The sequence below is a fragment of the Lagopus muta genome, chromosome 2 (genome assembly GCF_023343835.1).
Source record: "Lagopus muta isolate bLagMut1 chromosome 2, bLagMut1 primary, whole genome shotgun sequence".
Lineage (NCBI taxonomy): Eukaryota > Metazoa > Chordata > Aves > Galliformes > Phasianidae > Lagopus > Lagopus muta.
The window spans coordinates 13,721,165-13,735,608 of NC_064434.1; the positions used below are offsets into that span (position 1 = coordinate 13,721,165).

At 38.0% G+C, this 14,444-nt stretch overlaps 1 protein-coding gene across 9 annotated transcripts in view; it reads right to left on the minus strand.

Moving 5' to 3' along the window:
* The window catches only part of GREB1 (growth regulating estrogen receptor binding 1), an 87,050-nt gene that overhangs the window by 56,453 nt on the left and 16,153 nt on the right, over window positions 1-14,444 (minus strand). Inside the window, exon 1 of one of the 9 annotated variants that reach the window (XM_048934720.1) lies at window positions 6,617-6,636. The exons of 6 other annotated variants lie outside the window; for them this stretch is intronic. In XM_048934720.1, coding sequence (XP_048790677.1) covers window positions 6,617-6,619 — 3 coding nt within the window. In that variant the 5' untranslated portion in view covers window positions 6,620-6,636. Of the gene's footprint in view, window positions 1-2,558; window positions 2,579-4,856; window positions 5,096-6,616; window positions 6,637-14,444 lie in introns of those variants that run through there. 2 more of the 9 variants (XM_048934722.1, XM_048934723.1) reach the window with 2 other exon arrangements.

Genomic DNA, 14,444 nt, shown 5'->3' on the forward strand with positions numbered 1-14,444 from the left:
TCTGGATGGGTTTTTAATATCTCCAGAAAACATAACTCCACAACTTCTCTAGGTGGCCTGTTCCAGCACTCAGGTACTTCATAGTAAAAAAGTTCTTCCTCATGTTTTTCTGGAAATTTCTGTCTTTCAGTTTGTGTCCATTTTCCCTTAACCCTATCAGTGGTCATAATTGAAGTGAGTCTGGCCCCATCCATTGACTCCCAGCCTTTAGATATTTATAAACAGTGATGAGCTCCCCTCTCAGCCTTTTCCTCTCCAGACTGAACAGTCTCAGGTCTCTCAGTCATTCCTCATAAGGAAAATGCTCCAGGCCTCTTGTCATCTGTGGTCCTCTGCTGGACTCTCTCCAGCAGGTCAGGCCCTAACCTGTACTCATGCATGTAGTTATTCCTCCCCAGGTACAGACTCAGCGTTTGCCCTTGCTGAAACTCATCAGGTTCCCCTCCACACTACTCTCAGCCTATCAAGGTCTCACTGAATGACAGCACAGCCTTCTGATGTTTTAGCCAATTCTCCCAGCTTTGTATTGTCTGTGAACTTGCTGAGACTGGACTCTATCCCTTCAACAAGCTTCTTGATGAAGAAGTTGAACAAGATTGGACTCAGTACCAACTCTTGGGGAACACCACTAGCTACAGGCCTCCAATTAGACTCTGCACTACTGATCAGAACCCTCAGCCAGTTCTCAGTCCACCTCACTGTCAACTCATCTATCCCACACTTCCTAAGCTTCATTAGAAGGGTGCCGTAGGAGACAAATAGCCTTGCTGAAGTCAAGGCACATAACAGCCACTGCGCTCCCCTCATCTACCCAATCAGCCACTACATCACAGAAGGCTGATGTCTAAATAAGAAATGAGAATTATATAGGACTTGCAAATTATTAAAAGAGAAAAATTTTCACATTGAGTTGCACATTTTTTTTTTGCATTTTAAAGCTCTCTTGGCATTACTACTTCAGAATATTATTTCTAAAAGAAATGATAAAAGGTAGGTAAAAGATTTTAAAAAATCATAATAAGGGGTATCAACAGCTGAACAACTACAGGTTTAAATTCAGAACAATATTCATGTCCTTTTGCAGGCAACATGAACAAACTCCTGAGATATCTTTAGCCAGTTTAGTTATTTACGATACAGAAGCTGTTCATGTCAGAGTAAAACAGTATAGCAATGGATACATTTTCCCATTTTGAACAGTCTGCACTTTTTTGTAATGACCTAATAGAATAACTTCTATTTTTTTCTTTCTTTTTTTTTTTTTTAATAGGAGAATGGTAATAGGTCTACAAGCCCAACAGTACTGTAAAATAATTTCATTGCTATAGCAAGAGGAAGTTCATAAATTCTTCAAGATGGGGTTTTGTTTGAATGAATCATGGTTTTAAGTATCCAATTCATTATCTATTAATATTTGTCTGGAAGGAGGAAGCATTCTCTATTGAAATTGAACTTGTCCAAAGCTCAGTGTTGGAAAATCAGATAGCTCTCTGAACACAAGTTGGAACAATCTAGTAACACCCAAAGTCCATCAGTATTTCTGAGGTTAAGTAAAGTGCCTATTAGCTCTAATACAGACCCTATAAAATCTATATTAAAAACAACAATCTGATTAAGAAGGGAGAAATCCTAGGGCAGAATTCTAGATGTAACTAAGGAAAGAAAAGTAAATTTGGAAACACTGAAAAAGTGATTCTCCTCAATAGCAATGACAACCAATAGAAGATATTCCCTATGGCTTCAGTTCAGGAACAAGGCTGTGTAATCATATTTTATTCTTCTCTTTCTGTGATGCTATCTGCAATTATTGACAGTGATTTCTTAATCTTCGGATTTGGAAGAATAAATTATTTTTAACTTTCTGCATAAAAGTGCAAGACAAACATATTGTATTCAATTTTTAATTCAGGGAAACTGAAGGAGACTTTTACAGCTTTCACACCTACAGAATTCAGCAAGACACAGCACAGCGTTTCCTGTCTGTCACAGCCTGTTTTATGATCAATTCACATAGAGGTTACATCTTTAGGAAAAAATAAAATGGGCCAGGAACTATTCTCTGAGGCTCACAGAATGCATACACAGTATCATAGGTAATGTCTTTACTAATAGCTTAAAACAAAGTTACTTGATCCATACTGCCTTTTGGGTATGGTCATCCTAACTTCCAAAATGTGCCAGGGAATTGCTGGAGAGAACACTAGCCCCAGAGAGCCGCTGATATGAGCAAGGACAATGCAAGACTTGTTATTTAAGAAAACAATCTGTTCATTCACATACTGTGAAATTATCTCTTGTCTGACAAATAAAAAACTTCTACAAGCGTAGAAAACAGGTGGGCTAATTCAAAATTCTGCAAAACATACAGGTTTCTGGAAGCCAAACCTGTTTTCAAAAGATATCTGAATATTCTTACTGTCAACTTTAATGAGTTGGCAGTAAGAAAGAGAAAAAAAGGGCTCAGAAAACTGAGGGTTATGACACAAACACAGACTATGGGAAACATTTAAATACGTCTTCATTTGAGAACATTTCCAGACCAATATTTTACTACTTACATGATGTTCATCTAAATCTTCATGAAGGTTTTGACTTTGTGGTTAGTCTTACTGATAAGGAGCAAATGTGAAACTTCAAAAATTTGTTGAGAAATGAAATGATTATCATCTGTTTATCCCAACTCTGTTGGCTAAGTGCTAAGTGAGTAGTATCAGCAGCCACTCTTGGATCTTCTGATTTATATCCACATCTGTGAAGTAATTTGTTCCATTGCAGTTAAACGTGTATCACTGAAAAGTCTCTAGCTGATTCATAGATGAATAAAGTTACGGTTGTTCAGCAGACCACATTTGACCATTGTATTTTAAAGGTAACATTAAAGCTTTAGCTTAAACCACCGATACCTTTCCCAGAAGTTCCAGCTCTTTTTTGATACCGGATCTTAGAACTCATATATCTCCTGTGAAATTGTATTAGAAAGGCTATGGGAAGACCAGATCAGATTAAACTTAATGGTTTCCTTTCAATGTTACTTTTGATAGGCAGCTCATGATTAAACACAGAGGCTGTGATTAAGGTTGATGGCAGGTCAGAGAGAACATAATTTCACCGTCTTAATATAGCCAAGAACAATTCCACTAGTTTCCATAAAGAGAATACACCAAAAGAATACTGTGACTCAGACCAATATACCACTTTCTTTTTCGTCTGTTACCTGGTATCTTATTTTGATTTTGAAAATTAGGCTGATCCCAAGCATAGGATTTTTCCTGCATTAGCAGTGAGATGATTTCTTCCAATGACTCATGTTTCCAAGCAACAGGAGCTTGGAACAAGAGTGCTGTTTGAAAGGTGCCAAGCTTTCAGGTGCCCTAGGAAGAAGGGAAGAAGACACCAAGCTTTTTTGCAATCCCATGCCAAACTGCTTCTGTCAATCACCAGAATCAGTTCTCTCACTCAATTCAGAAGTTAAAAAAAAAGTGAGAGATATCGTTATTGTCAGGAAATCACTGCAGAGGTTAAAACAGATACCTCTGCAATGAAATCAAATATATGCCATTTTCCCCATCTACTGAAAAATCGAGCCCAATTTGTTATCTGCCCTTTGTGCACTCATAGATGTAATAACTGATAACAAAGGGGATGAAAACAGATTGGGACAAATCAGAAGTAAGCATTTTCAGTAAAGACACTATTAACTACTTTTTTCCCTTCAGGCAGACAGCAAATCAAGCTATTGAATTGATCTTCCTTAATAAAAACTTATTTCACATTCTTTTCATCTATTGGAAAGACAAGAATTTCAGGTTACTTTCTTATTTTGGGGAAATTATTCAACTGCAAACCAACAGTTATTACTTTTGAAGAGGAAGAGTTCATTTCTCAATGAAAGTCCTTTAATTTGTGCAGGAAATATAAGCAGGAGTGACTTATGAATGTTTTTCATAGACAAAGAAAAAAAGAATTTACAGACTATGTCTACGTGTTTTTAAACTTCTCATACAGATTCAATTCTACTAAATAAAACTCCACTAAACACAGAGCACTCTGACTTGCCATAAAGCCATTAAAATACACAGCAATGCATTAGGCTTGAAGATCCGGACTCAGGCATGTTAGCAATTTAGAGGGGAAGGAATTTAAACTGTAACAGCCTGCATTGTAGCTTTCTGAGGAAAGAGAAACTCCAGCAACAACCAAATTCTTTTAGTTATTTAAAGATGAAAGGTTGTTTTGATTTTAAGATGTAGTTTAATCTTCCTTTATGAATACTGAAAACTTAAATATCCTTCACCTTAAAAGCTTGTATGACTACTCTCAAACGCGTTGAACTTTTCTAGGAAATTCAGATTGACTTGTATAAAAATGATTCTCTATCTTAGCTTATCTTAATAAAGAGAAAAAATGCCAAAGTTCAAACTAGTCATAGTAGGAAGTCCTTGGTGAAAAGTCAAACACTCGAATACTAATCTAATTTCGAGAGAATTATCATCATTAATCGGGACCGATGCCCAAAAAACACCCGTGTCTGCAAAAAGAATTCAGACGAAATCTTAATCAGACTTTGTATAGAAGACTGAACACCCATTATTAGCTCGATTCTTAGTAATTTTCACAGGAAATCCATTTCCAGACAATGTTAATATTGATTTTCATGTTCTTGCTTCTTTGATTTCAGGTGAACCTTCTTTTCATTGCCAATCATGCATGTCATTCCTTAATAAACTGACAGCTAGTCTAACTCATTAAGAATAAGCATAAATTGGGTGAGTCCAGTGCTGTAATCATGCAGAATAAGCCTGATCTATGATACGGCAATAAATACATTTAAGCAATGCACTTCATTCAGTAAATACCTTCGCATTCCTCTGCAGGAAACAATGTATTCTGATGCAGATTTGTCTGATTTTCCTTTGGGATCTCCTAAACTTTGCAGGTGTTACTGGAGAAAAAATCCCTTGTCAGCAGCTCCCAGCATAGCTCAGGCAATATGCTTTACTATTTCTACAGCACAGAACCCCGACCCTATGGCTAGTCAGGCAGCTCTGCCTTGGCTCCCATTCGGCTTTTGTGTGTTGCTTTGATCAGCTCCTGGCTTTGGATGAAAGCAATTCTGTTAGAGACCACCTTCAAACTCTCTTAAAAAAAAAAAAAAAAAAAAAAAAAAGAATTACATACATAAAACCAATTGAGCCTGTTAAGCAGCAGGAAGAAGCCAAGTAGGGGGAGGAGAAAGGGAGGGGAGGAGGTGCCACAAATCAGTGCTAGGAAATGATGATCAAAGCGGCGAGTAGAAAATTAGTTAAAAATGTTGTACAGGTCTCGGTCATTCCCTTTCCCAGCTCTGTAAGGCAGAGGGTTTCTCTGTTACCCAGGACAGAGACACGACTCTCTTTTCAACTATTGTCTTACACGCGAGCTCTGTACCAGCAGCACTTCACATCTTAGAGCAAAGCAGTAGGAAACAGACTGGCAAGTCAGAAGGAAAGAGATTATCTTTAAATCTATGCTTTCCAAAGCAAATTCTAAAGAAATCACCAGATGGGACATATTTTACTATTTTTAGCTATGGATGCTAGAGATTATTTTTGAGAACGTTTTCAGAATCTGACATGAAATTACGGAGTCATCCTATACTGACTGTGAAGGCTTTCGATCCATCCACTTTTATTTTTCCTTAACCTGATCCTAACCCGCTAGGCTCATTAGGGGAAGCAGTGCAGCAATGTAGGGCAGCCCCCAAGGAGGGCAGGATGTGCAGTAAAAGCTCTTTGGAGCTGTCTGCTTCAGAACAGCAGAGGCATAGGCAGTCTCTGATCTCTCTCTTTATACGTATGGACTGCACAGGTTTAGAGCCTGTTACTTCTTTGACAGAGAAAGGCATCGCTGGTTGATGTAGAAATCCTCACTGATTTCTTCTGACTGAACACACTATGATAAAACTGTCATAATTTCCACACAACGAAGATGAACAGATACACAATGGAAATAGGCTAAAAGGCATAAAGCCATCCCTGGGGTTATGATAAAAGACAGCAAATACTTCTTTTACGTAAATTAATTACATTGGAAAATCAAACAGCATCAAGGTTTACTCAGTCAGGAGATCAACGTGCACTGCATGTTGAAAATGTAAGTAGAGTAAGTAAGAAAAAGTAATAAACTTTTTTCAAGTAAGAAAAATTAATAAACAAAAATATGCAATGCAAAAACCTTAATCAAGCATCTTCAGTTAAAGAACCACTACAAAGCTCACGTTTCATCCTTTTAGCAAAGTGAACTTGTAGTTTGAGATCTAAACTGATTATTTTAAGGGATCAAAAATTATAGTTTCCTGTATTTTTTTAAATACCTCAGAGTTATTCTGAGGAGAGCTCTCTCACCCCAAAAAACAGCAAAGTGTGAGGGACTAAGCAGTCAGGACACAATCTGTCGACAAATGCACATACTTACAACATGAAAATTAGGTGTTATAAAATATCTCTCAACTACAACATTTGAATAGCCACAAATACAAGCAACTGTAAGTCTGTCATCTCATGTTATAGGAATGTTTTCAGTAAGCAGTATTTTTCAGCACGGGAATACTAGCCTGGTAATGAAAAGCACACTGTACCATAACGAAAGCATGAGCTCCTCGGGGTCATCCAGTGAGTTACTCCCAAAGTTTCATATTCTGGTTGCATTGCTGAACATCTTACACCCAACGTAACTGCCAGTGATTATATCTTTATGGCGTTTTCCTTCTTTTGATTTAGAATAGCCTGCTGCTTGAAGAATTGGTTAGGACACTTAACACTCCTGAGTCAGCACTGTACGCAACCACCGAACAACTCAGCTGGGTCGCCATGACACGAGCACTCTCCTCTGACAGTAGAACACAGGAAGGTTTCAAAGCTATCTATTCTGCAGCTGTAGCAAAAACAAAGCAATTAGACCACAGTATAACCTGGCAAGCTGTTCTCTAATTTGTGTGCTGGCTATACCAAATGATAAACGGTCTGATTTTATGTCTTGTTAATACAGAAGTGCTGTGCTGGGTCATGGTGCTCCTGTCAGGGCACATATCAATCTGTCAGTCTGAAGCATTATTAACGTCAACAGTTTTGTTACAGGTTTTGGAAGGGCGGAAGGTTGTTTTTTTTTTTTTTTTTAAACTAGGAGAGCCTTTTGCATTATGTTGATAACAAAAGCAGTAAAGAAAGCATAATAAAGCGGATACTTCATTCTGCTAACAGAACTAAAAATTAAGAGAAATTACACATGTAGCATCATTACTTTTGTGTTGGTACTATGCTTCTAATCTTCCGAATAAAAGGAAATCAAAACAAAATTTGAGAGGCTGTGCTCAGTGTACTACTGCACACACAAAGGAACAGCTATTGCACCATGCACAAACACTACATCTCTTAAAGATGTCCAGTGATGTCTGGCTTCCTATTAGCAATGCACAGATGTGAACCTTACACGTATTAACCTCACCAGATGACACTTAAAAGACTGCATTGCCAAAGTTACAAGAAATGCAAAGGAAGAACAAACACTGCAAGAAATACACGTGCATGAGTATGAACACACATGATTTCTGGAAGAGTATCTTTTAGTAATTTACCAGTTCAACAACAACACAAGCCATAGAATACGTATTTGTATCTTGATTAATGCCAGCCAGACATTCTTAATAACTGTAATGCAGTCATGAACCAGATTTCTCTGGGATGCTGTATAGGGTGCTGCCTAAAATGAAGTCTCCAGCTTTCCTTTGGGCTGGAAGGACCACTCCACTCAAAGAACATTAATAGAGGGCAGAAATAGAAGAAAAATATGTTATTCTAGAGTTCAGTGGTGAAATGCAAAATGTAAAAGCAGCCTGCCCGCTGATATAGGCAAGAATAGAAGTTCCAGGGGAGAAATAGAAAGAAAACAGAAGGGCCTGTTGTATTTGATTAGTACCCACAGCAGGAATGCCAGGAGTGCCTGATGAGCATAGAGATTATGTATGAGAGATGCAGAGTCAGTGAGAGTTGGTCTGTATGCAGCTGCTGACATAATGTATGCCAAAAGATCGCGTTTGCCTGTCTAAATGAGTTGCCAAATCTGTGTGAAATGAATCAGTAATTTAAGTGATGAATTGATAGAACAGTTAAGGAAGAGATGATCATACAGTTATCCGCCAGAAAGGTATAATTTTATAGCAGAAAAGCAAGCAAAGATTATTTGTCTGATTTGCCCTGCTGCTTTAGCAGGGAAAAATGGAGACTGCTCCTCCCAAATACACAATAACTTACTATTTGATGTGTGCAGAATATATAAAAAACAATTAAAACATGGCTCCGCCAGGCAGAGCAACTGATTTAATTGAAAGACAACTACCTTTCTTCCCAAAATGTTTTTAAAATTGTTGCAGGTATAACTGCTTTTTCTGCTTTGCCAGAACTATTAAAATGTGTTCAAAATCTTACATAAAAGTTTCTTTGTATGCAGACTGGAAATACTTATTGGGTTGAACTTCTCATGTAGTCCAGGATGGTGTCCTCCAAAGAGATATATGGAATGTTTCTTAGTTTTGCACTTTTAGATGTGTACAAAAGGAGACATTTAAAATCATCTAGAAATACAGAGTGTGATTTAGTTTCCTAACCACATGCATATTCTAGCTTTGAAACTAAGTTTGAACTGCCTTGACTGGATTGTAGCAGAGGTCTGAGGCAGGTCATCGGTCATATCCAATAGTGAACATCTCAGGTAAACCACAGAACCTCAAATGAAACTGGAGAACTGCCTAGGCAATGGAAGCGATCCACAGATATGAATCAGTTCACTAGGCAGAATTTTTCACTATTCAATAAGATCAATGGAGCAGTTATTCAGCTAACCAACCACTACTGTTTATTTACTTCAGCATTAGCTATATCATTCATCTGACTCCATTGATCAAATTGACTGCGTGTCCATTCCTAATAAGAGCTGCAGCTCTAGATGTACCTTTACTCACCTGCTCTCACTCCACATCCCACGGCATGCAGTACATGCCATACTGTAAGATCATAGAAGAATGGAATGGCTTGAGTTGGAAGGGATCTTAAAGATCATTCAGTTCCAACCACCTGGCACGGGCAACGTTGCCAGCCACTAGACTAGGTTGCCCAGGGCGCCATCCAAACTAGCCATGAGCACATCCAGGGATGGAGCATTCTAACTTCTCTGGGCAACTGAGAACTGTTCCAGTACCTCACAACTCTCATAGTGAAGAATTTATTCCAAAATCTAATATAAATCTACCCTCTTTTAGTTTAAAGCCACTCCCCCTTGTCCTGTCACTTCACACCCTGATAGATTCCCTCCCCACCTTTCCTGTGGACCTTCCTTAAGGAACAAGGAGGACTCTGTGAGGTCTTCCTGGAGCCTCGTCTTCTCCAGGCTGAACAACTCCAACTCTTTCAGCCTGTCTCCTAAGGACAGATACTTCAGCCCTTTCATCATAATCATGGCCCTACTCTGGACTAGCTCCAACAGGTACACACGTCTTTTTTCTGCTCAAGACCCCAAAGCTGAATGCAGTAGTCCATTGAAGAGTCTCACGAGAGCTGAGTAGGTGGGGAGAATCAACTTCCATGGCCTATTGGCCACAGTTCTTTTGATACAGCCCAAGATGGGGTTGGCTTTTTGGGCTGCAAATGCACACTGTCTGTTCATACTCATTTTTTCATCTACTAGTACCCCCAAGTCTTTCTCAGCAGAACTGCTCTTAATTCACTTATTGTAAAGTCTACTTCCCTGTTGGGGATTGCCCTGATCCAGGTGCAGCACCTTGTGCTTGACCTTGCTGACCTTCATGAGGCTTCCATGGGACCACCTCTCAAGCTTGTCAAGGTCCCTCTAAGAGTGCCCTCTAAGTGGCATCCTTTCATTTGAGCATGTCAAGCTGACCATTCCTGCTAGATGTAAAGGATAATTTATAGTAGCTTGCTGTCTGAACTGAAGCGCACTTCCTGCCACACATAAGCACAAAAACTGTCTCAGAGGCACAAAAGTCTTGTGAAGGGCACAGCAGACACATGACTAGTCAGTTCATTCTGAAAAACGTTACTTTGAGCAAAGTGGGAAAGACCCACTGCACGTTATGACCCATGGGCTATGCTGACCTGGGCAGCTTCACATCCACAAAGGTGTCACTGGGTTCTCCCAGAGTTGCAAGAGCTGATCGAGGTTCAGAACATTTCAGTTTGGAAAACTCTATAAATTTTTCCAAATGTTTTCATCCACTTTTTTATTTTTATCATTGTTCTGTGATTCTAATGTCCTTCCACTCTTTGGAAATATGCTGGGGATGACATCACTTTTCTAATGCATGGAGAACAGTTACATTCATGATTTTGAGCTACCCCAATAGTGTTGCCAGAAAAATCACGTCAGGAAACTACACTTCATTTTTTGTAGATATAAAAAACAAAACAAAAAAAAAACAACAAACAGGATTTATTAAAAAGGTACTGAAGAGAATAGCAAAATAACATGCAGGATCTATTGGGAAATACTTAACAAATGTGAAGTAAACTGGGAAAGCAAGTATAGTGAACTGCTTCCTTTTATGAATAAGAGGGTAGGCAGAACGGAATTGTCTTTCAAGTGAAAATGTTTTAAGGAACCTAAGAACCTTCTTAAATACTGCTTTGTATGTAAAGCCATACAAGTATTTCCTGTATTCTTCCCATCACTGATCTGACAAGGATCCTAATCACGATAGTACGTTTTCTAAAATCTCTAAGGAAAAAAAATGTAATTAAAGAGTAAAACAAAAGGCCAATTAGGTGTTATCAATATTTCAATAATGAATGAGAAGAAAAAAAATAATGAAGGGCAATAAACACTTGCCAAAAAACTACAGAAACCAATAAATCGCTCTCTCTTGCTAATTCCTCCTTCAACATCCACTGCACAGAACTTCAGAGCTGAAAAATTAAAATAAACAGGGTCACGCTGACCCTAAGGCAAGCAACAGACTTAATTACTGCACCAGACAACGATGAATCATGGCTAAGCAAACCTCCCATTCCTTTTCAATAGAATGCATTATTAATCTGACACACTGTTTTATGACAGGTAAAATCACTGCCAGAAAAAGCCTTACTTTTCTCAGTGCACAAGGGGAGCATTTCAGAATGTCACAACTGTTTCCTCACCGCTCTTACAAGCAAAAGAAACCGCTGCTGCTTTTGTATCTCACTCACATTTCAGTTACTTGTGCACCTCACAGAAGTGCTGTTTGTTCAGTCATGCTGTACCTGTGTAAGAATTTTAAACAAATGTTCAAAGACTATTTCTTAAAAACTTAAAGATACAGCCTGACTGGTGCTTTCGTAGCTATCAACATCTCTAACTGTTCAAAACACTTCCTTCCTCCATCCCTTGAAATTGTCATCCTGGAGAAAAAGAAACCTGAGAAACGCCTGGCTGAGTAACATCCACTTGTGTGCTCAGAAAAGCACCTCTGAAGAACTCTCAACTTTCTTCACTGTCCTTGTGAAAGACTTCATATATCAGACCATGTGATGCAGGACTCTGGATAGTACGTTGGGTCAGGAGACAAGATGTGGCACAGCTGGGGAACAGGCACGTTACATTCTGTTGCCAGTACAAAGTAAAACTAAATTCTCTATGTGATCTGATACACCTGTGTTTATTGTTTAACATCAAAGATGCTGCTATTTCACCGCAAACTATCACAGTTATTACACAATTTCCATTACCATTTTCATAGAAACATATAATATCTAAGGTTAGAAAAAACCTCCAAGATCATGTAGTTCAAACACCTACCACCACTATTTCCCCACTAAACCATGCCCCTTAGTGCCACGTCTAAATGTTTCTTGAACACCTCCAAGGATGGTGACTCCAACACCTCCCTGGGCAGCCCATTTCAGTGCCTGACCACTCTTTGGGAGAAGAAATTTTTCCTAATACCCAACCCAAACCTCCCATGGTGCAACATAAGGCCATTTCCTCTCATCCCATTGCTATTTACATGGTAGAAGAGGCCAACTCCCACTTAGCCACAACCTTCTGGGCAGTTGTAGAAAGACATAAGATCTCCCCTGCACCTCCTTTTCTCCCAGCTGAACAATCTCAGTTCCCTTAGCCTCTTCTCCTCGTAAGATTGGTGCTCAGACATCTCATCAACTCCATGTTTTGTACCTACTTCCTCATATACACTTGGGCAGATATCAGGTCTATGTGTACCTATGGATGGTTTCATTTCACAGTCAATAAATTAGAAAATAATATATGTCACTGCTTCCAATTAAAACAAATATACAGTGTGCAACTTTCTATCTGATAGGCTTATTTTAATTACCAGGAATCATTTGAATTTTGATCTCTTTACCATGGTTTTAGATATTTTTTCCTTAACACTCTCATCTGGTAACTTCTACTCAAAAATGACATAGAAGAGTTCAGTGTTGCATTTTAAATACATCAATTGACAATATTCCAAACAGCAAAATACTCAGACTTACTTAAATAAAAATTGTGCCATCTTAGTTTTGAGAAGTACTATAATCTCCATTTTTTCTTTCTTCTTTCAAATCACAACTTCTGTATAATAATTCTTGAACACCTCCGTGTTTACTAACTCCCTAGTAGAACTACAGGGTTTGCCTTTTCTCCATTTTACTGATGGGAAGTTACAATCTGAAGTGATCTTGGCGTAGTACCCATAATCTCCTGAGTCCCTAGTTACAACTGAAAAACGTACAACAGGTAGATTCATCTAAATGCTTCTAAAAGACTTAGTTCAAATATTTCAAAGTCACACAGGAACAGTGACAGAGCTTAGATCTGAGCATTTTTCCTACAGTAACTTTTTGCGCTGGATCATCATTTCTTCTTGCACTTATTAAACATTTAGCTGTTTACTTCAAATTCCTGGCAAATGTGGGGACTTTGGAAAGCAGGGGGGAGACGATCTGTAAGTTTTCTACAGTACTCCATCCTCAGAATTTGTCAAAAAAACAGTTCTGGAGTCAAACCCACCAGGACGATAATGAATTTGACAGATGTGTGATTTCAGATATTCTGTTGAAAGTGATGTTAAAATCCTTACTAATTTTTTACCTCATAATACAGAAAGAAGCTGTAGCTGAAGAGAGCATTGCTATCCTGACATTTATGGCCTATTTGAAATTTTTGGGTTGTTCAGGTTGAAAAGGATGTCGTTATAGCACAACACAAACATCAAAAATATTAGTAAGAGATGAGAAAAATAGATCTATAACAAATATAATACAAATTACAAATAGCAATTATTTTTTACCATAAAAATCTTAAAACAGCCTAACAGCATTTATATACCTCACTCCTTCTGTCAAGTACAAATGTGCATCATATAATCCTAATGAATATGGTATTTAAATTTGTAACCATAACAGCAGTTTTCTTGGAAGATTAAGAATGATATATTTGTATCAGAAATTATATTCTCAATATACTCCTGCAGTAAAAAAATTACCTAGAATGTCAGTCTCTTCATTGAGAAAAGCAACCTCAGTAGTGCTCATTATTGCATAGTAACTCAATAATAAGTGACCTTACTAGTAAATTCTAACTAAATTTTACTTTTATTTTTCTTTTCATTAGCAAACAAACAATCAAGCAACAACAACAAAAACAAGTCAGATTTTAAGACTTAAGAGGAAAGGAGCTGAAAGCAAGACAGGAAATGTTACTGTGCTACTGGATAAATCCATAATCTTATACACTGTGTACACTTTAGGCCCATTTTGTCAAAAAGGACATAGTAGACCTTGAAAAGACTCAGTAAAATACAAGAAGGGACACCACAAGAATTAGCAGGCTTCAATGGACTGGGATCCTTCAGAATATAAAAATGTGACTGAAAGGCATCTACTAGAACAAAATCATGACTTGCATATCAACAGCACACCAGGAGTGATTGCTTACTTTAGCTCCCACTGCAAAATTTAAGACGCTTTCTCATTTACATATTTTTAGTGCCATTATTTCAGTTAGTTCAGAGTTCTTGGCATTTTTCAAATAACCTAGGCACTGCTTCCACTTTTAATTTAACTCACTGTACTTCACTCCTGCAGAAGAAAACAGACTCATGATCAAGAAAGTCAAAAAAGAACAGAGTTTCATGTGATTGAGAAAAGAATGGAGTAGCACTGTGAACAGACATCATGAACAGTACAAAATGGTATTTCTAAAACATCACCACTGGACACATTGTACCAATCAATATGTTAGGAATAGGAACAAGCTGTTATGTAACAGCAAAATTCTTGCCTTTAAGGGCTTACTCTTCATATCTCCAAGTATCCATTTATCCTGTAATTTGTGTAAGAGCAAAATTCTTTGCTTTAAGGGCTGACTGTTCATATTTGCCAGATCCACTTTCCCTTAATTATGCACTACAGATA